General features: G+C 39.1%; 1 protein-coding gene across 2 annotated transcripts in view; it reads left to right on the forward strand.

The window, feature by feature from the left end:
- ADGRB3 (adhesion G protein-coupled receptor B3) overlaps nt 1–26,211 on the forward strand; it is an 802,271-nt gene that overhangs the window by 318,882 nt on the left and 457,178 nt on the right. For both annotated transcript variants that reach the window (XM_029224183.1, XM_029224184.1), the window contains 2 exons: nt 19,259–19,423; nt 19,901–20,065. In XM_029224183.1, the coding sequence (XP_029080016.1) occupies nt 19,259–19,423; nt 19,901–20,065 (330 nt within the window). The remainder of the gene's footprint in view (nt 1–19,258; nt 19,424–19,900; nt 20,066–26,211) is intronic.

A 26,211-nucleotide genomic window follows, 5' to 3' on the forward strand; every position in this document is an offset into this window, starting at 1 on the left:
ACACTTAGTCTCAATGAGAGATGGTAATTTGAATATTAAGTGGTTTCAACCTCCTTTTCTTGTAGCCATCCTACCTGAGATCCCTAAGACAACCTCTTAAGGGAAAACCTTTAATGGGAAAAGTGTCAGTGATGAAGAAGTGGGCCAAGACCCACACTTGGTTTTCTTTGGTTAGGCTGATTGAGAAGTGAAGAACAGAAGAGAGCAGAGGAAACATTCAAAACAACAAACTGGGTCTCTGCTCACCACCTTTGCAAGATTTGACCATGCAGGTTGTGGTCATGGGCAGTGACGTTTTAGTGTGGAATCATGTTAGAGCAGCATCCCAGCTTCCTACTTTTAGGAAGCACATATCACCCCCATAATGAAGTGGATACTGTGTAGGGATGATGAATATTGCTCACATCAAATAATGAAATGGTTCTATTTATGCAAATTCTGATGTCTACTGCTAAGTAGATGGCATCCAATTTTTTTTTCTTACATCTTTATTGGAGTATAATTGCTTTACAATGGTGTGTTAGTTTCTGCTTTATAACAAAGTGAATCAGTTATACATATACATATGGTCCCATATCTCTTCCCTCTTGTGTCTCCCTCCCTCCCACCCTCACTATCCCACCCCTCCAGGCGGTCACAAAGCACTGAGCTGATCTCCCTGTGCTATGTGGCTGCTTCCCACTAGCTATCTACCTTACGTTTGGTAGTGTATATATGTCCATGCCTCTCTCTCGCTTTGTCACAGCGTACCCTTCCCCCTCCCCATATCCTCAAGTCCATTCTCTAGTAGGTCTGTGTCTTTATTCCTGTCTTACCCCCAGGTTGTTCATGACATTTTAGTTTTCTTAAATTCCATATATATGTGTTAGCATATGGTATTTGTCTTTCTCTTTCTGACTTACTTCACTCTGTATGACAGACTCTAGGTCTATCCACCTCATTACAAATAGCTCAATTTTGTTTCTTTTTATGGCTGAGTAATATTCCATTGTATATATGTGCCACATCTTCTTTATCCATTCATCCGATGATGGACACTTAGGTTGTTTCCATCTCCGGGCAATTGTAAATAGAGCTGCAATGAACATTTTGGTACATGACTCTTTTTGAATTATGGTTTTCTCAGGATATATGCCCAGTAGTGGGATTGCTGGGTCATATGGTAATTCTATTTGTAGTTTTTTAAAGAGCCTCCATACTGTTCTCCACAGTGGCTGTATCAATTTACATTCCCACCAGCAGTGCAAGAGGTTCCTTCTTCTCCACACCTGCTCCAGCATTTATTGTTTCTAGATTTTTTGATGATGGCCATTCTGACTGGTGTGAGATGATATCTCATTGTAGTTTTGATTTTCATTTCTCTAATGATTAATGATGTTGAGCATCCTTTCACACGTTTGTTGGCAATCTGTTTATCTTCTTTGGAGAAGTGTCTGTTTAGGTCTTCTGCCCATTTTTGGATTGGGTTGTTTGTTTTTTGGTTATTGAGCTGCATATAAATTTTGGAGATTAATCCTTTGTCAGTTGCTTCATTTGCAAATATTTTTTTCTATTCTGAGGGTTGTCTTTTGGTCTTATTTATGGTTTCCTTTGCTGTGCAAAAGCTTTGAAGTTTCACTAGATCCCATTTGTGTATTTTTGTTTTTATTTCCATTTCTCTAGGAGGTGGGTCAAAAAGGATCTTGCTGTGATTTATGTCATAGAGTGTTCTGCCTATGTTTTCCTCTAAGAGTTTTATAGTTTCTGGCCTTACATTTAGGTCTTTAATCCATTTTGAGCTTATTTTTGTGTATGGTGTTAGGGAGTGTTCTAATCTCATACTTCTACATGTACCTGTCCAGTTTTCCCAGCACCACTTATTGAAGAGGCTGTCCTTTCTCCACTGTACATTCCTGCCTCCTTTATCAAAGATAAGGTGACCATATGTGCGTGGGTTTATCTCTGAGCTTTCTATCCTGTTCCATTGATCTATCTTTCTGTTTTTGTGCCAGTACCATAATGTCTTGATTACTGTAGCTTTGTAGTATAGTCTGAAGTCAGGGAGCCTGATTCCTCCAGCTCCATTTTTCGGTCTCAAGATTGCTTTGCCTATTAGGGTTCTTTTGTGTTTCCATACAAATTCTGAAATTTTTTGTTCTAGTTCTGTGAAAAATGCCAGTGGTAGTTTGATAGGGATTGCATTGAATCTGTAGATTGCTTTGGGTAATAGACTCATTTTCACAATGCTGATTCTTCCCATCCAAGAACATGGTATATCTCTCCATCTATTTGTATCATCTTTAATTTCTTTCATCAGTGTCTTATAATTTTCTGCATACAGGTCTTTTGTCTCCTTAGGTAGGTTTATTCCTAGATATTCTATTCTTTTTGTTGCACTGGTAAATGGGAGTGTTTTCTTGATTTCACTTTCAGGTTTTTCACCATTAGTGTACAGGAATGCAAGAGATTTCTGTGTGTTAATTTTGTATTCTGATACTTTACAAAATTCATTGATTATCTATAGTAGTTTTCTGGTAGCATCTTTAGGATTCTCTATGTAGAGTATCATGTCATCTGCAAACAGTGACAGCTTTACTTCTTCTTTTCTGATTTGACTTCCTGTGATTGCTTTTTCTTCTCTGATTGCTGTGGATAAAACTTCCAAAACTATGTTGAATAAGAGTGGTGAGAGTGGGCAACCTTGTCTTGTTCCTGATCTTAGTGGAAATGCTTTCAGTTTTTCACCATTGAGGACGATGTTGGCTGTGGGTTTGTCATATACGGCCTTTATAATGTTGAGGAAAGTTCCCTCTATGCCTACTTTCTGCAGGGTTTTTATCATAAATGGGTGTTGAATTTTGTCGAAAGCTTTCTCTGCATCTATTGAGATGATCATATGGTTTTTCTCCTTCAATTTTTTAATATGGTGTATCATGTTGATTGATTTGCGTATATTGAAGAATCTTTGCATTCCTGGAATAAACCCCACTTGGTCATGGTGTATGATCCGTTTAATTTGCTGTTGGATTCTGTTTGCTAGTATTTTGTTGAGGATTTTTGCATCTATGTTCATCAGTGATATTGGCCTGTAGTTTTCTTTCTTTGTGACATCCTTGTCTGGTTTTGGTATCAAGGTGATGGTGGCCTCGTAGAATGTATTTGGGAGTGTTCCTCCCTCTGCTATATTTTGGAAGAGTTTGAGAAGGATAGGTGTTAGCTCTTCTCTAAATGTTTGATAGAATTCGCCTGTGAAGCGGTCTGGTCCTGGGGTTTTGTTTGTTGGAAGATTTTTAATCACAGTTTCAATTTCACTGCTTGTGATTGGTCTGCTCATATTTTCTATTTCTTCCTGATTCAGTCTTGGCAGGTTGTGCATTTCTAAGAATTTGTCCATTTCTTCCAGGTTCTCCATTTCATTGGCATAGAGTTGCTTGTAGTAATCTCTCATGATCTTTTGTATTTCTGCAGTATCGGTTGTTACTTCTTTTTCAATTCTAATTCTATTGATTTGAGTCTTCTTCCTTTTTTTCTTGATGAGTCTGGCTAATGGTTTATCAATTTTGTTTATCTTCTCAAAGAACCATCCTTTAGTTTTATTGATCTTAGCTATTGTTTCCTTCATTTCTTTTTCATTTATTTCTGATCTGAATATTATGATTTCTTTACTTCTGCTATCTTTGGTTTTTTTTTGTTCTTCTTTCTCTAATTGCTTGAGGTGCAAGGTTAGGTTGTTTATTCGAGATGTTTCCTGTTTCTTAAAGTAGGATTGTATTGCTATAAAATTCCCTCTTAGAACTTCTTTTGCTGCATCCCATAGATTTTGGGTCGTCGTGTCTCCATTGTCATTTGTTTCTAGGTATTTTTTGATTTTTTTCAGTGATCACTTCATTATTAAGTAGTGTATTGTTTGGCCTCCATGTGTTTGTATTTTTTACAGATCTTTTCCTGTAATTGATATCTAGTCTCATAGCATTGTGGTCGGAAAAGATACTTGATACAATTTCAATTTTCTTAAATTTACCAAAGCATGATTTGTGACCCAAGATATGATCTATCCTGGAGAATGTTCCATGAGCACTTGAGAAAAATGTGTATTCTGTTGTTTTTGGATGGAATATCCTATAAATATCAATTAAGCCCATCTTGTTTAATATATCATTTAAAGCTTGTGTTTCCTTATTTATTTTCATTTTGGATGGTCAGTCCATTGGTGAAAGTGGGGTGTTAAAGCCCCCTACTATGAATGTGTTACTGTCGATTTCCCCTTTTATGGCTGTTAATATTTGCCTTATGTATTGAGGTGCTCCTATGTTGGGTGCATAAATATTTACAATTGTTATATCTTCTTCTTGGATCGATCCCTTGATCATTATGTAGTGTCCTTCTTTGTCTCTTCTAATAGTCTTTATTTTAAAGTCTATTTTGTCTGATATGAGAATTGCTACTCCAGCTTTCCTTTGGTTTCCATTTGCATGAAATATCTTTTTCCATCCCCTTACTTTCAGTCTGTATGTGTCTCTAGGTCTGAAATGGGTCCCTTGTAGACAGCAAATATATGGGTCTTGTTGTTGTATCCATTCAGCCAATCCGTGTTTTTTGGTGGGAGCATTTAGTCCATTTATATTTAAGGTAATTATCGATATGTATGTTCCTATCCCCATTTTCTTAATTGTTTTGGGTTCGTTATTGTAGGTCTTTTCCTTTTCTTGTGTTTCTTGCCTAGAGAAGTTCCTTTAGCAGTTGCTGTAAAGCTGGTTTGGTGGTGCTGAACTCTCTCAGCTTTTGTTTGTCTGTAAAGATTTTAATTTCTCCATCAAATCTGAATGAGATCCTTGCTGGGTAGAGTAATCTTGGTTACAGGTTTTTCTCCTTCATCACATTAAATATGTCCTGCCAGTCCCCTCTGGGTTGCACAGTTTCTGCTGAAAGATCAGCTGTTAACCTTATGGGGATTCCCTTGTGTGTTATTTGTTGTTTTTCCCTTACTGCTTTTAATGTGTTTTCTTTGTATTTAATTTTTGACAGTTTGATTAATATGTGTCTTGGTGTATTTTTCCTTGGATTTATCTTGTATGGAACTCTCTGTGCTTCCTGGACTTGATTAATTATTTCCTTTCCCATATTAGGGAAGTTTTCAACTATAATCTCTTCAAATATTTTCTCAGTCCCTTTCTTTTTCTCTTCTTCTTCTGGAACCCCTACAATTCGAATGTTGGTGTGTTTAATGCTGTCCCAGAGGTCTCTGAGACTGTCCTCAGTTCTTTCCATTTTTTTTCATTATACTGCTCTGCAGTTGTTATTTCCACTATTTTATCTTCCAGGTCACTTATCCGTTCTTCTGCCTCAGTTATTCTTCTATTGATCCCATCTAGAGTATTTTTAATTTTATTTATTGTGTTGTTCATCGTTGTTTGTTTCCTCTTTAGTTCTTCTAGGTCCTTGTTAAATGTTTCTTGCATTTTGTCTATTCTAATTCCAAGATTTTGGATCATCTTTACTATCATTATTCTGAATTCTTTGTCAGGTAGACTGCCTATTTCCTCTTCATTTGTTAAGTCTGGTGGGTTTTTAATCTTGCTTCTTCATCTGCTGTGTGTTTTTCTGTCTTCCCATTTTTCTTGTCTTACTGTGTTTGGGGTCTCCTTTTTGCAGGCTGCAGGTTTGTAGTTCCCGTTGTTTTTGGTGTCTCTCCCTAGTGGCTAAAGTTGGTTCAGTGGGTTGTGTAGGCTTCCTTGTGTAGGGGACTAGTGCCTGTGTTCTGGTGGATGAGGCTGGATCTTGTCTTTCTGGTGGGCAGGTCCACATCTGGTGGAGTGTTTTGGGGTGTTTGTGGACTTATTATGATTTCAGGCAGCCTCTCTGCTAATGGGTGGGGTTGTGTTCCTGTTTTTCTAGTTGTTTGGCATAGCGTGTCCAGCAGTGTAGCTAGCTGGTCATTGAGTGAAGCTGGGTGTTGGTGTTGAGTTGGAGATCTCTGGGAGATTTTCGCTGTTTGATATTATGTGGAGCTGGGAGGTCTCTTGTGGACCAGTGTCCTGAAGTTGGCTCTCCCACCTCAGAGGCACAGCACTGACTCCTGGCTGCAGCACCAATAGCCTTTCATCCACAGGGCTCAGAATAAAAGGGAGAAAAAGTAGAAAGAAAGAATTAGTAGAAGTAGAAAGAAAGAAAGAAAGGAAGAAGGAAAGAAAGAAAGGAGGGAGGGAGGGAGGGAGGAAAGAAGGAAGGAGGGAAGGAAAGAAAAAAAGAAAGAAAGAAGATAAAGTAAAATAAAATAAAGATAAAATATAATAAAGTTATTAAAATAAAAAATAATTATTAAGAAAAGAAATTAAAAACAAAAAAAATAAATAACGGACAGATAGAACCCTGGGACAAATGGTGGAAACAAAGCTATACAGACAAAATCTCACACAGAAGCATACACATACACACTCACAAAAAGAGGAAAAGGGGAAAAAATCATAAATCTTGCTCTCAAAGTCCCCCTCCTTAATTTGGGATGATTTCTTGTCTATTCATGTATTCCACAGATGCAGGGTACATCAAGTTGATTGTGGAGCTTTAATCCGCTGTTTCTGAGGCTGCTGGGAGAGATTTCCCTTTCTCTTCTTTGTTCGCACAGCTCCTGGGGTTCAGCTTTGGATTTGGCCCCACCTCTGTGTGTAGGTCGCCGGAGGGCATCTGTTCTTCGCTCAGACAGGACGGGGTTAAAGGAGCCGCTGACATCGGGGCTCCGGCTCACTCAGGCCGGGGGGAGGGAGGGGTACGGAGTGTGGGGCGGGCCTGCGGCAGCAGAGGCCAGCATGACGTTGCACCAGCCTGAGGCGCCCAGTGCGTTCTCCCGGGGAAGTTGTCCCTGGATCCCGGGAACCTGGCAGTGGCGGGCTGCACAGGCTCCCGGGAGGGGAGGTGTGGATAGTGACTTGTGCTCGCACACAGGCTTCTTGGTGGCGGCAGCAGCAGCCTTAGCATCTCATGCACGTCTCTGGGGTCCACGCTTTTAGCCGCGGCTCGTGCCCATCTCTGGAGCTCCTTTAAGCAGCGCTCTTAATCCCTTCTCCTCGCGCACCAGGAAACAAAGAGGGAAGAAAAAGTCACTTGCCTCTTCGGCAGGTCCAGACTTTTTCCCGGACTCCCTCCCGGCCAGCCGTGGTGCACTAACCCCCTGCAGGCTGTGTTCATGCCGCCAACCCCAGTCATCTGCCTGTGCTCCGACCGAAGCCCGAGCCTCAGCTCCCAGCCCCACTTACCCCAGCAGGGGAGCAGACAAGCCTCTCGGGTTGGTGAGTGCCGGTAGGCACCGATCCTCTGTGCGGGAATCTCTCCGCTTTGCCCTCTGCACCCCTGTGGCTCCGCTCTCCTCCACAGCTCTGACGCTCCCCCCCCCTCCGCCACCCACAGTCTCCTCCTGCAAAGGGGCTTCCTAGTGTGTGGAAACCTTTCCTCCTTCACGGCTCCCTCTCACTGGTGCAGGTCCCGTCCCTATTCTTTTGTCTCTGTTTTTTCTTTTTTCTTTTCCCTACCCAGGTAAGTGGGGAGTTTCTTGCCTTTGGGGAGGTCTGAGGTCTTCTGCCAGCGTTCAGTAAGTGTTCTGCAGGAGTTGTTCCACGTGTAGACGTATTTCTGTTGTATCTGTGGGGAGGAAGGTGATCTGCGCATCTTACTCTTCCACCATCTTCCCGGAAGCCTGCGATGGCATCCTATTTTTATCTGATACTTTCCTTAGTCAGTGTCCGACTTTCTCCCAACTTCTTTAGCGATGAAAATAAACCACTTACCTGAGATCCATATAAGGAGAGAAGAAAGGAAGGAAAGGGTAGATCTGATCTGATATTTCCTAGTTTGGGTTACTAGTTACCGACTTGTGTACTGTGTCTGAGGACAGTGATTGGTGTTGGTTGGGGGGAGGTGGGCCAGAGGTATACAGAGCAACGAAAGGATTTCACTGCGATTCATTCACTCGCTCATAAACGTGATGTGACTTCGTTTTCCTCCTCTTCTCATCTGTAGTAATAATTACGTGTGGTACTATGGAAGGATGTGTGTATGTATGTGTGTGTTCAGGGGTCTTTGGGGTATGTTTCTCTTATCACCAAACTCAGAACTTCTGGCAGTCCAACCTATGTTTTCTGTTTTCTCTGAATTCTCATGGCAGTCACTAATTGAGCATCAAGCTGAGGACAAGGAAATGCTCTTTTATTTCCTGTTTATCTCTCCATGCATCTTTGTACCTGGTGGTATGCAATAGATGACTATTGATTGGATTTTCTTGACATGTACGAATTTTTAATACTCATCCAAATTTTTCTAGGACATTTTCTGTGCCTACTTAATAATACATTAATGTGTTATAGGGGAAAGATCTTGGACTTTTGCAAGAGAACACATATTTAAATTTAGATATCATCTTTTCATATCTATGTTGGCCCTCTGATCCTTAGTTTCTTCAGCTGTACAATGAGGACAATATAGTAATAACCTCTTCATGGGAAGACCATGGTAGGTAGCAAACTAGGAAACATTCTCTAATACTAGTATTATTATCATGTCAGTGTCTCCAGTGAGAGTCCATCAGGATGACACTTGTAGTTGAACAAGTTGGGTTTGTTACTCTTGGCAGTGAGGGGAAATCAACATAGGGAATTGCAGGGCATCTTAGTAAGGGGGTGTTAGGAAAGACTTATCAAGGGTTTGGGCTTGTGTTGGGTGATTTCACAGAAGGTTTAAAAAAGTGGGGCTTTGCTCCAGATTTGATGGTGTCAGGGAAGGGGGACAATGCTATGATTGGGTATCTTAGTAAATTATCTAGAACGAGGGAAGACCAGATGCAGTTGGTGAAGAAGTGAGTCCCTCATCTTAGCTGAGAGAGGAGAATGTTTGGAATATTGTGGGTTCCACGGGGACCTTGTCTTTGTCTATGAAGTGACCTTGTTTTACCTCATTTTTATCACAGTCTCAGAGTGACCTTGTCTGGTTATTAATGTGTTTTCTGATGATTTTAGGTCCAACAGGGGATAACACAGCCTCGCTGTGACACCAAGGAAGCAGCCAACAGTACTGAGGTCTGGCTAAGTGTCAGACCTGAACCTGGGTGTCACCTTGGTGGTGATTCCTCCTCCAGGGTGATTTGATCACTTTAGATGCTTCTGTTTTAAATGATTTTGATTTTGATTCATATTCAGCTGGAGAAAACTGACAGACATATGGAATGTTTGCATTTTCTAGGTAGGCCCTCCATTAAAATTATATAATGTATATCCGCAAAATAAAATTGATATTGTCTTTTCCAAAATTAAATTATTTTGGGAAAATGAAAGCTTAAGTTTTTAGTTCAAAGCCTCAAGCTCTATGGTAATTTTCTTCATAGTATTTTACTTCATAGTAATAATTATTTTTCCCTCTGTCAGTAGCTGAAGACTGGAAGAACCAGTGAATTAAGTTTGGCCCTCTTTGTTTCAGTTTTGACAATTCTCTTTCTGATATATATTTATGAAGTAGAGTACAAGTAATATAGAGGATAGGTAGGGATAAATAAGTGAGTGACAGATTGAAGACTGAAATAAAGAACTATTGACAAGTTTTCATTTATATATGGGGCTATGTATAAATGAATATAATTATATGATTCAGTGGTCTGGAGTTCACAAGACATGGATTAAGGTTTAGTCCTAATCCTTAATTTTATTTATTTATTTATTTACTTATGTATTTACTTTCCAATCCTTAATTTTAAATATTTACTTGGGCAACTTCTTCCTCTTTTCTATTCCTCACTTCTTTCATTTTTAAAATAGAGCTGGTATTCATTACCCTTCTATATCATAGGAATGTTATGTGATTAAAATTAGGTGGAAGAATCTTGAAAACTACAAAACAATATAAAGTCAAGGATCATGATTTATATGGGAATATTACTTTAAAAGCAAGGGATTTGGTGAAGTAAACTCAGGATATTATAATAGTTTTTGAGCTTTATTTCTTATGGATAGCCTTCATCAGACACTCAAAGGGATTCTTTGGCTAGGATTGTTCTAGGGAGAAGTAGCTGTGTAAGGGCCCATTTCAGTCTGTGGGGCCGAGCAGTCCTGCATTTGAGAAATTCATTCCTGAGAATCCAGAACCGTTCCAGACAGATCCCATTAGGTTGTAGTTTCCAGATATATTTTCAGACTCATAAACTCTAAGGAGAAGGAAAGAACCACCCAACGATAGGTCCTGAGGAACACAGCTGGAACCTAACATCTGTTACCTAGAGCAAGAGGCTTTGGTCTCCTGTGGTTCTAGTATTTTTATCCTTCAGCATTTGTGAGAGGGTGACCTCCCCACAGTCCCTCTGCAGGGAGCGTTCCTGTGAGGACAGAGAGGAAACATCCTGAGCCTTTGCCCTACCCTGGTTCAGAGGTCCCTGATTGTCTCAACATGAGGATGTTATAATTTAAAACACAAATGCTGGCTCATTAACCTGGTCTTTAATTAAAATTTGCATTTCATCATCTTAACCTTCTAGTCTATTATGTGGCAATTGTATTCATTTTGTGTCATTTCAGATTTTCATCATTATTCTGGTGATCTTTCAGTGCTTAGCTTATGAGAGTTTTAAAAAATTGTGTCTTTCTTAATCCTGGCTTTCTCTCTTTTACTATGTAATATTTTTCTCATTTAAACTTTGTCTTAATTTACTTACCAACCTTTTTTTTTAATCCTTCTTAGCCCTTATCACGATAAATTGCCTCTATTCTTAATTCTAATTTTTAAACATGATATTTCATTTTGATTTTCCTCTTTTGTCATTTATTTTAAAATGGCAAATAGGAAACATAGGTTTTTGCTCTTCAGCATATGGCTCTTCTGCATTTCAGTCTTGTATCCCAAAGGAGTCTTTCCCATTCCCTGGGTAACTCCCAATTCAGTAAAAACCAGAGCCAAATCAGATAGCCTAAATCAGATAGCCTCAAAGGGGCCAGAACTCTTCTCCCCCGATTCCTCCCTACAGGTAACTTCATCAGTCATCAGCAATCAACCCAGAACAGTTGTTGAAATGATGGTTTTAGTGTTCAGATAACTTCATCAGTCATCAGCAATCAACCCAGAACAGTTGCTGAAATGATGGTTTTAGTGTTCAAAGTATTCATGACTTTACCTTGTGGTTATTGTTATCCAACCTATACTATAGTGTCACCAGTTATTGGTCAAGATGAGAAAATAGACTGAAACATAGTATTTTCATTAAAATGTATGAAAGTCACAGGGAACTATATTCAATATCCTTGGATAAAGAAGAATGGAAAAGAATGTAGAAACAAATATATATATATATATATATGTGTGTGTGTGTGTGTATAACTGAATCACTTTGCTATACGGAAGAAATTAACACAACATTGTAAATCAACTATAAATTTTTTTAAAAAATAATAAAATATGATAAAATGTATCATAGGAGTTGTTCCCTGCACATCGGAGACAGGATTTTTTCCTGGTGAACACAATTGCAGAAGGAAGTTTCTTTAACACAGAAAACCCCAGGAATCTAATGTTTTAGCCATTGCAATTTTAATTCTTCTGGGTCCAGAAAGTCTGGTCATGTGCCACATTGCTGTAAAAAAACTTTGTGTCCCCAGAGTGACACTGTTGTATAAGGAAGCACATTACGTGAAGGTAGGACTGGCTGATCTCAGCATCCTCCCAGCTTCAAAATACAGCCTCGCATTCTCTATTCTTAGTCACCTTTTGTGGGATGGTTCGTTAAGAAATAGGCATTTGGAGTTTTTAAATTGAAAAATAGCGCTGGAAAAATCCAAATGCAAGTGCTTATGATGGAAATGAAAAGGAAGTAAAAAGCCTAGGACAGTTCTGATTCTTAACCTGTCTGCCTATCATGGAAGAAATTATGTCCTCTAACGCAATGTTTACCAAATGGTGTCCCATGAAAAGGAAAAAAAGGGGAAAGAGGGGAGGGAGGATTTATTTTTAAATAAATTTGGGAGATACAGCTTTAAACAAAGTCTATTCAGAGTAAGACTCCCTGCATTAGGTCTATAACGGCATCACAAATTCAACACGTTCCAAATAGACATTCTTATTTCAGGACTATGTACCCGCGGACCTGTTTGAAACCTACTCTAACCCAGTTCAGTAAAAGGTGCTACCATTTACCCACGTCTGGCCTACACACTAGTCCCCAACGTCTCCCATACCCATTCTTGTCTCTGTGCAATCCAATCTACACACAACCGCAAAATGAAGGGTTAAAATGTCACATCTCTTCCCTACTTTAAAGTCCTCTCGTGGTGCCTCACCTTGTTGGCCCCATGCCTGCCGGACCCTCCAGGATCGGACTTCTGCTCACCCTCCAAACCCACCTGCTGCCGCGTCCCCCTCTTCATGAGCCCCACGAGCCCCAGGCTTGTCTCTGTCCCTGAATACACAAAACTTTCTAGACCTCAAGACCTCACTTGGGTAGAGCCTTCCACAGAGCCTTATGTTTCTGGCTTCTTTCAGTGTTGGGGACTAAGCTCTCCTGTGGTCACACTGCTTTCAGAACACTTCCAGCTGTGACTCTCTTGTTCACTCATTTGTTTACTTGTTTATCATCATCTGTCTCCACCACAGCCCCTCAGACTACACGTTCCAGGAGAGCAGAGCTTGGTGGGTCTTTATCAGCAGTTTCCCCTGAGTCTAACAGAACAAGACCGGTCACAGTGCGGATGCTCTGTGCATCTTTACAGAGATGTAAGGAGTACAGAGGAGCCAGTTTGGGAATGTTTACATTTCCCCAAATCATCGGGAACACTTTTCTGACAAGATGACAAGGTGCTAATTAGCCTTCAGTAGGAACACAGTTCTAGAAAGAAAGCTTTGAGGTGTTTTCAAGCTTGTGGTTTTGCAGTGAGTCTGGGGGTTCTCCCTGTAAGTGTGGAAGGCAGACGTATCTGGGTGGGTGGTAGGGTGGGGAGGGCCTTGGTGGTCTCTTGCCTCCATACTCACCCAGGTGGAGAGCAAACCTGAACGCAGCTGAAGGAGAAGCATCTTTGGCACCACTCTGGATCCCAGTTAAGCATCAGAGATAAAGAAAAAAGTCTCTTCATGTCTTGTGTGGTACCTAGACAAGAGGTTATGAAATAGAAATCTTAGGTGTATCATATGATAACTGGTTTTTATTTTTAAATATCTCAACATTTAATCCCTGAAGTATAATGCATACATCAGACTAGAAAATGCTTAAATGCCCATAACAGAACTCTTAATTTCCACCTCTCAAAAACCTCTACTTTTTCCCATTCAGTAAAATGACACTACAATTTCCTGAAAGATCTTTTTCTATTTTTTTTGGTTTAGGTGATTTCAGCAATATTGTGATATTGTTTTTTATTTTAATTTTTTTTATTGACATATAGTTGGTTTACAGTGTTGTGTTAGTTTCAGGTGTACAGCAAAGTGATTCAATTATATATGCATATATAACTTTTTTTTTCAGATTATTTTCCCTTGTAGGTTATTACAAGATATTGAGTATAGTTCCCGGTGCTATACAGTAGGTCCTTGTTGTTTACCTGTTATATATATATTAGTGTATATATATTAATCTCAAACTCCTAATTTATCCCTCCCTGCCAGAACATAATTAATGATTTTATTTTTAAATTCTAGGATGAGAAACAAACAAAAAAACCTAAAATAAAGCAACGTTCCACATTTGGCACTAAAAAAACTCTTTCATGTACATATAAGTCAGTTGTCTAATCTTTTAAATTAAATTCACATACCCCTCTCTTTCTAACCTCTCAATTTTCCATTTTCACAGTGAAAATGGAACTTTGCCTTACCACACTCTATAACACACTAAAGGAATATTGGGTTTTTGCTCTTTTTTAAAAGTATCCAATCAGTTACTTTGTCAAGTCCATTCTTTCATACTGGTGCAGTGAATGTTCAGGAAAAGAAACTTCTAGTTCTCAGTGTAAAATAAAACGTCAAACACATCCACTTGATACATCTTCAATTTCATTGTTATTTATTTCTGTAACTGATTTATAAACAAAACTGTTCATATCTAAAATATATATTTTGTTGATGTTTATGGTGGTGTTGAACCTCAAAAGTTCCCTCAAATGTCTAATTTAACTCATTCTTGCACTTTAGCTAAAACAGAAAATATGTACTTTGGCAGAAAGGACTGAACTAATATTACAAATGTATGGATTTAAAATGTTAGAAAAATTTTAACAATGGTGATGCAAAGTCTTCTTTCAAAAAATGCCTTCTGAGCAAAACACTTCACAAATATTTTTCCTAATCTCTCTTAGGCAAGGTCTTTCCTCACTCCTCATCCATAATACAGCCCCCTGCCCAATTATCTTCTGATTCCACCTCTGACTCAGTCATTACCACGTGCACATCTTCCTAGCCAGAGACACTAATCCTCTGTTCTTTGCAGTGAGTTCGTAACTACTACATTCATTAAAAAAAAAAAAAAAGCTAAAAATTTACCTCAAACCAGAATTCTTAAGGAAAAGAGATATTCTTTTATTCTACTCACTGAGCACTAAACAGATTGGCATCCCTTAATTCATCTTTGTTTATGTGTTGCTTTCTGAATGTTCTCAAAAATTTGAATACCTGTATATTCTTTTGCCAAATAGATGGTACATATGCTGCAGGCATGAATGTTTTTTTTTACCATTCTTCTCGAAAGCAAACTTAATAAGTGTTAACTTTGAAAAGCAAAATTCTGAAATGAAAAACACATTCATCTTCAAGGCCAACATAGAGAGGAAATAGATAGTTTATATCACCCTCTTGATTCACTAGACTTTTTAGTCTGGCAAATGGATTACATAGCCAATAAGATTGTGTCAGATATTTTTAATAAAGTGAGATGCTAAAATTACATGAATGGGATGATTAAATTGGCATTTTGTGATTTTTCATCTCACAAAATGTTTATTAAGTACCGCTAGACACATATTAAACAGGCTTCTTTTTAACAGCTACCAGCAAGACCTGAAATTAGGTTGAAAGTACTCACTCCTATTCTGCCAGGCTTTCTCGTTTAGGTGGGTTTTCACAGCAGCATTAGTTTATGTTGGAACTTTGGATTTATGGTGAACTCTCCTTCACTGTAATGAAATTGACCAAGAGCCATGGAATGATATTGGAAAAAGTAGAGAGTCATATCCTAGTGTATTTATAACACTTATATGCTAGTTTATGCCTTCTAAATTAGGTAAATATTTTTGCCTGATTCCTTTGCTCCCTTGTAGTTTGTGGCCTGTGGGATTATACCTTCATGAATGCTGTCTCCTTTGTCTAAATTATCCAAATCATAATTACCCCCCAAGTAGGTGTGATCTGTTCTCTGAAAGTCTTCAGTGCTCTCTTAAGATGTATTGCTCTTAATTTTTCATTTACTTATTTGTATGTGTAGAGTACTTCTTTTACTGTTATCCTATTTTTGAGGTTGGAATTCAAATTCTTGTATTTCTTGTTAACACCTACCACAGAGTCTGATGACTAAGAGATTCTTAACAGTCATTCGAATGAGTGAATAAATAAATGCATCTCAATTTGAACTTCCAAAGACTAATTCAACCATCTATATTCCATTCTGGTCACCAGACACCTGGATGTCGTTTTGGTCCTCTCTCCATTCATGGTCCTTCCCGTGTGGCCCTGATCTCCCCAGGATGCACCATTGGTCCATTGGTACTTTCTTCTCATCCCAGCTCAATCCCTTCTCACAGTCTCCTGGGATTCCTTCTCTACCCTGCACTAGATATGATCAGAGGATCCTACTGAAATTCTTCAAAGGCTTCTTTTTTTTTTCCTTTTTTTTTTCTTCTTTTTCTTCTTTTTTCCAACGGCTTCTTAATGGTCTGTGAAAACTAGGCAAAATCCATAACACAGTTGACCAAAAGTTTGCAAAATCTGACCTCTATCTTCTTCCCAAATTCCTCTGTGTAGTTATTCACCTGACTCTCTGGATGCTGTTCACAATGCCCTCCATTCAGTCCTGCCCAGGATCTTTGTGTATCTTCAGGGAACATCTCCTTTCCCTAGGGATTTCCTATTATCGTTCAAGCATACTTGAAACCTCACTTTGTCCGGGAAGACTCCCCAGGCTCTGTAAACTCTTATCTCACAGTGTCTTGAAATCATCCTTTGCAGCAACGCTATAGAATTAATTTATTTAGCATGGAATTAATTAGTTAACTCATTCTAGGAGTTCCTTTTCTAAAATATGAGCTCTGTGAGTTACTGGTCATTATTTATTGTATTAATTGCTCGCTGTACCCATCTCCAAGATCAAGGTCTTGGCTTGTTGAGTGGTCCATAAAAAGAGATACCAGACACATAAAGTAAATAGAGGTGCAGAATCAGGTAATAGTTGTTTGGGGGTTAATAAAATCTAACTGCATTCATTTAGAGTCTCTTGGTCAGGACTCATCTTCAAGGTTAGTTTTACCTTGTACAGGCACCTCAGAGATATCACAGGTTCAGTTCCAGATCACCTCAATAAAGTGAATATCACAGTAAAGTGAGTCACACCAATTTTTGGTTCCTCAGTACATAGAAAAATTCTGTTTACATTAGACTGTAGTCTCTTAAGAGTGCAATAGCTTTGTGTCTTTCATACAACGTACAAACCTTAACTTTAAAATATGTTATTGCTAAAGTTATTGCTAAAGATGATGCTAACCATCATCTGAGTCTTCAGCAAGTTGTAATCTTTTTGCTGGTGGAGTGTTTTCTTCCATGCTGGTGGCTGCTTACTGATCAGAGAGTTGGCTGCTGAAGGTTGGGGCAGCTGGGGCAGTTTCTAAAATAAGACCACAGTGACGTTTCCCACATGGATTGACTCTTTCTTTCATGAACGATTTCTCTGTAGTATGCAGTGCCGTTTGATAGCATTTTACCCACAGCAGAACTACTTTCAAAATTGGAGTCAGTCCTCTCAAATGTGTGTGCTGCTTTATCAACTAAGTTTATGTCATATTCTAAATCTTTTGCTGTCATTTCAACAGTCTTCACAGCATCTTCACCAGGAGTGGATTCCATCTCAAGCATCCACTTTCTCTGCTCGTCCATAAGAAGCAACTCCTCATCCATTCAAGTTTTGTCATGAGATTGCAGCAATCCAGTCACATTTTCAGGCTCCACTTGTTCTTTTTTTTTTTTTTTATGTTCCTTTATTTTTTTTTTAATGTTACTTTTTTAAAAATATTATTTATTTATTTATTTAGGCTGTAACGGGTCTTAGTTTTGGCATGCGGGATCTTTAGTTGTGGCATGTGAACTCTTAGTTGTGGCATGCATGCAGGATCTAGTTCCCCAATCAGGGATTGAACCCCGGCCTCCTGCATTGGGAGCATGGAGTCTTACCCACTGGATCACCAGGGAAGTCCCGATGTTCCCTTACTTTTATTTTTACTTATTTTTTAACTTTTTATTTTGTATTGGAGTATAGTTGATTAACAATGTTGTGTTAGTTTCAGGTGTACAACAAAGTGATTCAGTTATGCATATATGTGCATCTATTCTTTTTCAAATTCTTTTCCCATGTAGATTGTTACATAATATTAAGAAGAGTTCCCCAAGCTTCACTTCTAATTCTAGTTTTCTTGCTACATCCACCACATCTGCAGTCACTTCCTTCACTGAAGTATTAATCCCATCAAAGTCATCCATGAGGGCTGGAATCAGTTTCTTCTAAATTTCTGTTAATGTTGCTATTTGGACCTCTTCCCACGAATCATGAATGTTCTTAATGACACCTAGAATGCTGAATCCTTTCCAGAAGGTTTACTATTGACTTTTTCCAGATCCATCAGAGGAATCACTATCTATGGTGGCTATAGTATTACAAAATGTATTCGGTACGCGGGCCTCTCACTGTTGTGGCCTCTCCCGCTGCGGAGCACAGGTTCCGGACGCGCAGGCTCAGCGGCCATGGCTCACGGGCCCAGCCGCTCCGTGGCATGTGGGATCTTCCCGGACCAGAGCGCGAACCCGCGTCCCCTGCATCGGCAGGCGGACTCTCAACCACTGCGCCACCAGGGAAGCCCCAAAATGTATTTCTTAATAAGACTTGAAAGTCAAAATGACTAGCAGGCATGAAAAACAACATTAATCTCATTGCCCATCTCCATCAGCGCTCTTGGGGGACCAGGTACATTGTTGATGAACAGTTATATTTTGAAAGGAATCTTTTTTTTCTGAGCAGTAGGTCTCAGCAGAGGGCTTAAAATATTGAGTAAACCATGTTGTACACAGATGTGCGTCATGCCTGCTTCTTTGTTGTTCCATTTATAAAGCAGAGGCAAAGGAGATTCAGCATAATTTTAAAGGCCCTTGGATTTTCAGATGATAAATGAACATTGGCTTCAACTTAAAGTCACCAGTTGCATTAACCCCTAAAAGGAGAGTCAGCCTGTCCTTTGAAGCCAGGCATTGACTTCTCTCTAGCTATGAAAGTCCTATAGGTGGTGTCTTTTTCCAATAGAAGGCTGTTTTGTCTGCATTGAAAATCTGTTGTTTAGAGTAGCCACCTTCATGAATTATCTTATCACTATATTTTCTTCATATTAGCAATAACGCTGTTTCACTTTCTTCATTCGTGTGTTCACTGGAGCAGCGCTTTTAATTTCCTTCAGGAACTTGTCCTTTGCTTTCACAACTTGGCTACCTGTTTGGCACAGAAACCCAGCTTTTGGGCTATCTCAGCTTTCAACATGCCTTCCTCACTAAAGCTTAACCATTTCTGGCTTTTGATTTAAAGTGAGAGACGCGTGACTCTTCATTTCCCATGAACGCTTAGAAGCCATTGTACGGTTATTAATTGGCCTCATTTCATTATTGTTGTGTCAGGGAGGCCTGAGGAGAGGGAAAGAGATGGGAGAACAGCCAATGGGTGGGGCAGTCAGAACACACACAGCATTTCTCTCTTAAGTTCCCTGTCTTATACATGTCTGGTTCCCCAAGGCAATGACAATATTAACATCAAAGGTCACTGATCACAGATCACCGTAACAAATATAATAAGCAAGAAAAAGTTCGAGTTATTGCCAGAATTACCAAAATGTGATGCAAAAACTCAAAGTGAACAAATGCTGTTGGAAAATGACACCTGTAGGCTTGCTCCAGGCCGGCCACCACAGAACTTCAATTTGTAAAAAATGCATTATCTGTACAGTGCAGTAAAGGCATGAGTGTACTCCGTGTACAGCCTTCTCTCCTAGAAGACCTCCTCACACTGTCTCTGCTTCTGCTTTGTCAGTTGATGGACAGTGGCAGGAGTGGAGCTTCTGGAGCCGATGCTCCGTGACCTGCTCGAATGGGACCCAGCAGAGGAGCCGGCAGTGTACTGCAGCCGCCCACGGGGGCTCTGAATGCAGAGGGCCCTGGGCAGAAAGCAGAGAGTGCTACAACCCCGACTGCACAGGTGAGGCCTGATGGCTGCTTTCGAAGGATGCCTGCCCTTTAGATAATGTGACAGAATCGTGCCAGACGGTCGTGGCATCGTCAGGTAATTATACATTTCTAGTCAATGAAGCCAGTTGTACCAGAGCTCATCCTACTGTATGTTGCATGAATAAAGCAACAAAATTCAACAGATTCTTAAATTAGATGAAATTAATGAGATTAGATGAAATTTTGATTAAATTGATGAAGTCTAGCACGGAGCTCGTGTTCTTTACAAGTAAAGGTCAATGTCCATTTGCAGCTTCTGACAAACTTACAGAAACTTCTGTTCATCACAATGCTCTAAATTTGACCAGCAAGTTAAATATTTGTGTCCATTTTATTCATGGTGGTAGATTAATAAAAATTGAACAGACAGCCACGGGCCTCAGGTTTTCGAATCCCTAAAGCAGTGTGCACTGGATGACTGCCACTGACCTTGACGTATTTCTTTCAGCCAATGGTCAGTGGAATCAGTGGGGTCATTGGAGCGGATGCTCCAAGTCCTGTGACGGCGGCTGGGAGAGGCGAATGAGGACCTGCCAGGGTGTGGTGGTGACCGGGCAGCCGTGTGAAGGGACAGGCGAGGAAGTGAGAAGGTGCAGCGAGCAGCGATGTCCTGGTGAGTGAGCTCAGATCGTCCCCAGGGAAACACTTTGGTACCTGGGGAAAAAAAAGGATTAAAAACATTGTCATTGGTTAAAGCCCGTATTTCCTCAATGGAAGTATTGCTAATAATAAGTGGCAATTTACTCCTTTCCATAATGTATGACGTTTTGTCTGTTTATGTGTCATAGACTGTGTCTTCTATACATTTTTAAATTATTTGCTGAAAAATGACATTGAAAAGTGTAATAACACCAAAGTAGGCATACTGAACAATAACAAGGCTAGAAATTTTTGAAATTAGGTTGGGGTACTGTTTTTTTTTCACTCTCTTTATGAAATATTTGTTTACTGAGAACACAAAACAAGTTGCCTTAGATTATTATTTATTTATTTATTTTTTTTTTTTGCGGTACGCGGACCTCTCACTGTTGTGACCTCTCCCGTTGTGGGTCACAGGCTCCGGACGCGCAGGCTCAGCGGCCATTGTTCACGGGCCCAGCCGCTCCGCGGCATGTGGGATCTTCCCGGACCAGGGCACGAACCCGTGTCCCCTGCATCGGCAGGCGGACTCTCAACCACTGTGCCACCAGGGAAGCCCCTGCCTTAGATTATTTTACTAGAAATATAGAGACATCAGTGTGAGGTAGATTGGTAAGGAAGTAAAGAGGCGAGGTTGAAACTCAGAAACTTGTAAATTCTGCTGTTAATCCATCCTGATGTGTGACCTTGGACACCCCAGTTACTAGCTCTTGCCCCATTCCCACTGTAAAAGGAAATTCCTGTGAGGAACTCACTTTAAAATAACAGCATCATGCCTTAATTCATAGTGAAAAAATGGAAGTATTGCAACATTGGAGGATTTTACATATGAGCATAGAAAAAAGAGAAGGTCAGAAATTGCCCAGAGTATGAATCATATTATATTAGAGGTCATATATTTTAAAAGCTCATTTAGAACAAAGACTCCTTCCTAAGTGTGTGTACATTTCATAAAATACTATTGACACACTCAAGACTCAATAAATAAGTGAAAATTCGGATTTTAGAATGATACCATTGGCAAAATTTTATAAACATGCTGGAAAAGCTAATAGCATGGAATTTAAAAACTTCATAGCTGGGTATAAAGTTCTGAAATTAGAGAATTTGAAGACCCAGTTAGAGCCCTTGTTGCCACTAGTAACTCTTGTGGGCAAGCTCACAGATCCTTGGGCTATCTGGTCCTAGTGGGTGTGGTGACTTCAGCTGTTTGAGATTCCTTTTCAGTTCAGGAAACTATGGATTTCTGTTTCTATGTAACATGACCGCTGGGATTTAGAAAAACCAAGGAATTCTAAGAGCTATCCAGGGATCAAAACTTTTTATTTCTCCATATTTAGAATTCTAAAGACTTTTCATGGGTCAACACTAATAGCAACAGAAACTGGACTCTAAGGGTAACAGTATATCAGTAGTATTTTCTTAGTTCTTAGAAAAGATCTAAAATTAGTTTTGTTAATTCTTAAGGTCATATGAATCCAGAATGATAAGAAGTAACCAGCATGCAGGACTCTATTTAGAAGGATACCTATACAGATTAGCATCATGAAATTTCTGCTGTGCTGCATAAGAATTAAGAAGCATTAAAAAAACCCATTTCTTTTGCCCAGGGAGAAATTTCACTGGAACAGTAGGCATGACTAAATAAGACCCTTTTAATATCTGAAGTTATCTGAACTAGTCTGAGCGTGCCAAGGTTCTTAACTGGTCCTTTAAAACTGACTTTTATCTGCATATATAGAGGTAAGATGGTGGTGCTTGCAATCAGCTTTATAAAGATTGCCACCTGCTGTTTGGAAAACATTTTACATATCTATTTACAAAAAAGATATTATACCTTATTTGCTAGGTTTATTCGCTGGCTTTTGTGCTTTCAGGGAGATTGAAAAATTATCATATAAAGCTGTAAATACTTTTTAGATTATATAATATATATATAATTTTGGTATTAACTGTAACATTTTCATTTTTCTCTTTTCAAGTATGTAAATAACATTTTTGAATTAAAATGAATTATTGAATCAGCTAAACAATTCACAAATTAGTGCTTATACAGGGGTAAAAAAATAAATATATGTACCAAGCTTTTGAAAATACATTATCATACAAATCACATTATCCATTAAAAATTATATGTGATTAGTAATTTCAATAATGCTTTCTGCCTCTGTAGAGTATAGAAATTTTATCAAAATAAAGGAGGTTTTTTGCTTTTAATATTTATCCTTTAACTTTTCAATTCACAGCCATGTCATCCCCAGAATATTTTATCAAGAAAGCGGGATTTATAAATAACTCGGTTTTCCACGGTGGACTTGATTTATATATTGGTTTTTCAACTCCGCACAATTGTTTCTCTGTAGTTAATATATATTCCTTTATGGTTAGAGCATAGGTTTCCTAATTTCTGTCATTAGATTGCTTCAAATTTACACATTGACAATATAAATTGAGAAAACTTTCAAATTATCTTAACAGTTGCTAAGGCATTTTTTCTCATTTTGTCAGTGATAAAGCCGGAACAAATGTCTCTTTGGAAACAATGTTTTTTTCTAGTATTATTTTTAGTACAGTTCTCTCTTAATTTTTCTTCCTCTTGCTGGAAGCAAACAAACTAGTATTTATTTGTATGCTTCACTTAATTTGAATACAAAACAAATTAATCAAGTTTTCCAAGAGACCCTCAGTTGTCAGGAAGGAGAAATGTAATATATGCACATCTTTGTCTGGATAATTAATAAAAATAATGATTAGTCATCTGGGTTTAATCAAAAGCTGTTATGGCATCTACTAAAAATGGAAAATAAAAAATGTTTTCCCATCAAGATTAGGATATTTCTTTCCTGGTAAATAGATAAAATGAAAGTATTAACAAGGGCATCAATGATGCCCTCGTCTTCATAAGAAAAGATAATTAGAGGGATTAAAAAATTATATTATTACTTTTTTAAAATACTGCTAGTTAAAGAATAGCTACAAGGGAGATAATTAAGTTGCCCAATTTTTAAATTGGTCAGCCTCACCAAATAATGATTTCATTGATCTCAATCTTATTGTACACAGAGGCTTTGAGGGTTAAAATAGTAGAAAATTAATAGCTTCCCTAATTATGTTATGTTGCTACAATGTGAAAAAATACTATTTTTAATCTTTCGTTTGGTTGGTTTTTTCCCCCAATATTCCCCTGGTTAATATCATTCAGAAAGCAGAGTTACTGGTGATTGGCCTACATTAGCCCAGCCTTCCCAGGGCCTCCCTGCTCTGCTCCCAGGGAAGGGCTTGCTCTTTCCAGAGCCCAATTATAGGATTTATGACTCTTTAGTCATTAGTTGCTAAATTGGAACCTGCCATTCACAGGGAGACATTACACTTAATTTATACATAAAATGTCCTTTTTGGAGTCACCATTGCTTTGTCTGCAAGTGGTAAGTGAAGCCTGCAGGTTAAATTTTCTGAGAAAAACTTTGAAGTAAGGGTTCCATACCATAAATGTGCATGGTAACAGCAACTTAGACCAGAGATGGAGCAATTATTGGGATACTGAACTGTAGATGTTCATCCCAAGGGAAGTCAGCAGTGATGCTGTGGGCTCAGACTTGTCTTGCACATTGCAATGCATTTGTGTTGGAATTTGGCCCCCTGTAATGTGCTGACTATAAGCTCTCAACAGCCCCCCACCCCTTTGGAGTGACTGTCTCTGCAAGATTGCTCCCCAACAGAATTATGTCTTCTTTGAAGACCAAGAGAGCCGTTCATTTTGTTTCTGAGTAATTTTCCTTTAGTAGGAAGAAAACAACACCATGCTTGCTTCCTTTGGGCTCCTGCCTTCTCTGAGTGCCTCTCGACATTGCCCAAGCTGTGCTTCTCAGACTTTAGTGGACGAATCCCTTTTAAAATCGCATCAAAAAAAAAAATACTTAGGAATAAAACTGACCAAGGAGGTGACTTATATGCTGAAAACCATAAAACATTAATAAAGGAAATTGAAGATGATTCAAAGAAATGGAAAGATATCCCATGCTCTTGGATTGGAAGAATTAATATTGGTAAAATGGCCATACTACCCAAAGCAATCTACAGATTTAATGCAATCCCTGTCAAATTACCCATGACATTTTTCACAGAACTAGAACAAAGAATCCTAAAATTCATATGGGACCGTAAAAGACCCACACTTGCCAAAGCAATCCTGAGGAAAAAGAACAAAGCAGGAGGCATAACCCTCCCAGATGTCAGACAATACTACAAAGCTACTATAATCAAAATAGTATGGTATTGGCACAAAAACAGACATATGGATCAATGGAACAGAATAGAGAGTCCAGAAATAAACCTGCACACCTACAGTCAATTAATCTACAACGAAGGAGGCAAGAATACACAATGGAGAAAAAACAATCTCTTCAGCAAGTGGTCTTAGGAAAGCTGGACAGCTGAATGTAAATCAGTGAAGTTAGAACACACCCTCACACCATACACAAAAATAAACGCAAAATGGCTTAAAGACTTAAATATAAGACGTGACACCATAAAACTCCTAGAAGACAACATAGGCAAAACATTCTCTGATATAAGTCATACCAGTGTATTCTTAGGTCTGTCTCCCAAGGCAATAGAAATAAAAGCAAAAATAAACAAATGGGACCTAATCAAACTTACAAGCTTTTTCATAGCAAACCATAAACAAAACAAAAAGACACCCTGCAGGCTGGGAGAAAATATTTGTAAATGATGAGACCAACAAGGGCTTAATTTCCAAAATATTCAAACAGATCATACAACTCAATAACAACAACAAAAAAATACAACCCAATTGAAAAATGGGCAGAAGACCTAAATAAACATTTCTCCAAAGAAGACATACAGATGGCCAATAGGCACATGAAAATATGCTCAACATCGCTAATTATTAGAGAAATGCAAACCAAAACTACCATGAGGTATCACCTCACACCGGTCAGAATGGCCATCATTAAAAAGTCTACGAACAACAAATGCTGGAGAGGGTGTAGAGAAAAGGAAACCCTCTTACACTGTTGGTGGGAATGTAAGTTGATGCAGTCACTATGGAGAACAGTATGGAGGTTCCTCAAAAAACTAAAAATAGAACTACCATATGATTCAGCAACCCCACTCCTGGGCATATTTCCAGACAAATCTATAATTTAAAAAGATACATGCACCTCAAACTTTAGAGTACAAAAGAATTACCCAGAGTGCTTGTTTCATTTTTTATTATTTTTTAATATTTATTTTATTTATTTATTTGGCTGCACCGGCTCTTAGTTGCGGCATGCGGGATCTAGTTCCCCGACTAGGGATCAAACCCAGGACCCCTGCATTGGGAGCATGGAGCCTTAACCACTGAACCACCAGGGAAGCCCCCAAAGGGCTTGTTAAGACAGAGATTCAGGATCCAATGTCCTCTGCCGCAAGGTTCTGATTCAGTAGGTCTGGTCCAGGCCTGGGAATCTGCATTTCTAACAAGCACCCAGATGATGGTGATGATGCTGCAGATTACCTCCTGGGTTGCACCAGCCTCGAGTATAAGTAAGTAAGTAAGTAAGTAACTAAATAAATAAATATTAGTGATAAAACTCACAAAGAGTGGAAAACAGTTCTCCACCTCAGCTCCACTGTTGAAAGTTGAGGTATCATCTGAATAAGGCGGCAGAATTTTGTCTTATTCACACTTCTTCACACATAAATAAGGAGGGATTGTTTCTGGAATCAGTTCATAATGAAAATACAGACAATGCATTTCAAGTCTCCCTACCCAACTCTTGTTTCAACCAAAACAAAACAGAAAAATAGGGCAATTAACTAGCCGATGTAGACAAAGTAGGATGGTTTAGGCAGAGCTGCTCAGTTGTACAGCACTAGTATTCCTGTTTTGTGGGGAGCTGGAGGGGTGTCACTGGGACCTCTCTGATGTGAGGCTCTGCCCCACCAGGACACAGATCTTCTGTAGCAGGAGTGTGCTTTCACTGCTCCGTCCCCCAAGGCTCTGAGCTACTATACACACACACAGGTGGATAATATCCGGGCTGGGTGTCAGGGCGGAGGATGGGGTCTGAGCTCACATCGACTTAAAGTTCTCAGCTCTCAGTTGGAGGAGTG

The sequence above is a fragment of the Monodon monoceros genome, unplaced genomic scaffold, assembly GCF_005190385.1.
Source record: "Monodon monoceros isolate NGI ecotype Baffin Bay Population unplaced genomic scaffold, NGI_Narwhal_1 Super_Scaffold_15, whole genome shotgun sequence".
NCBI lineage: Eukaryota > Metazoa > Chordata > Mammalia > Artiodactyla > Monodontidae > Monodon > Monodon monoceros.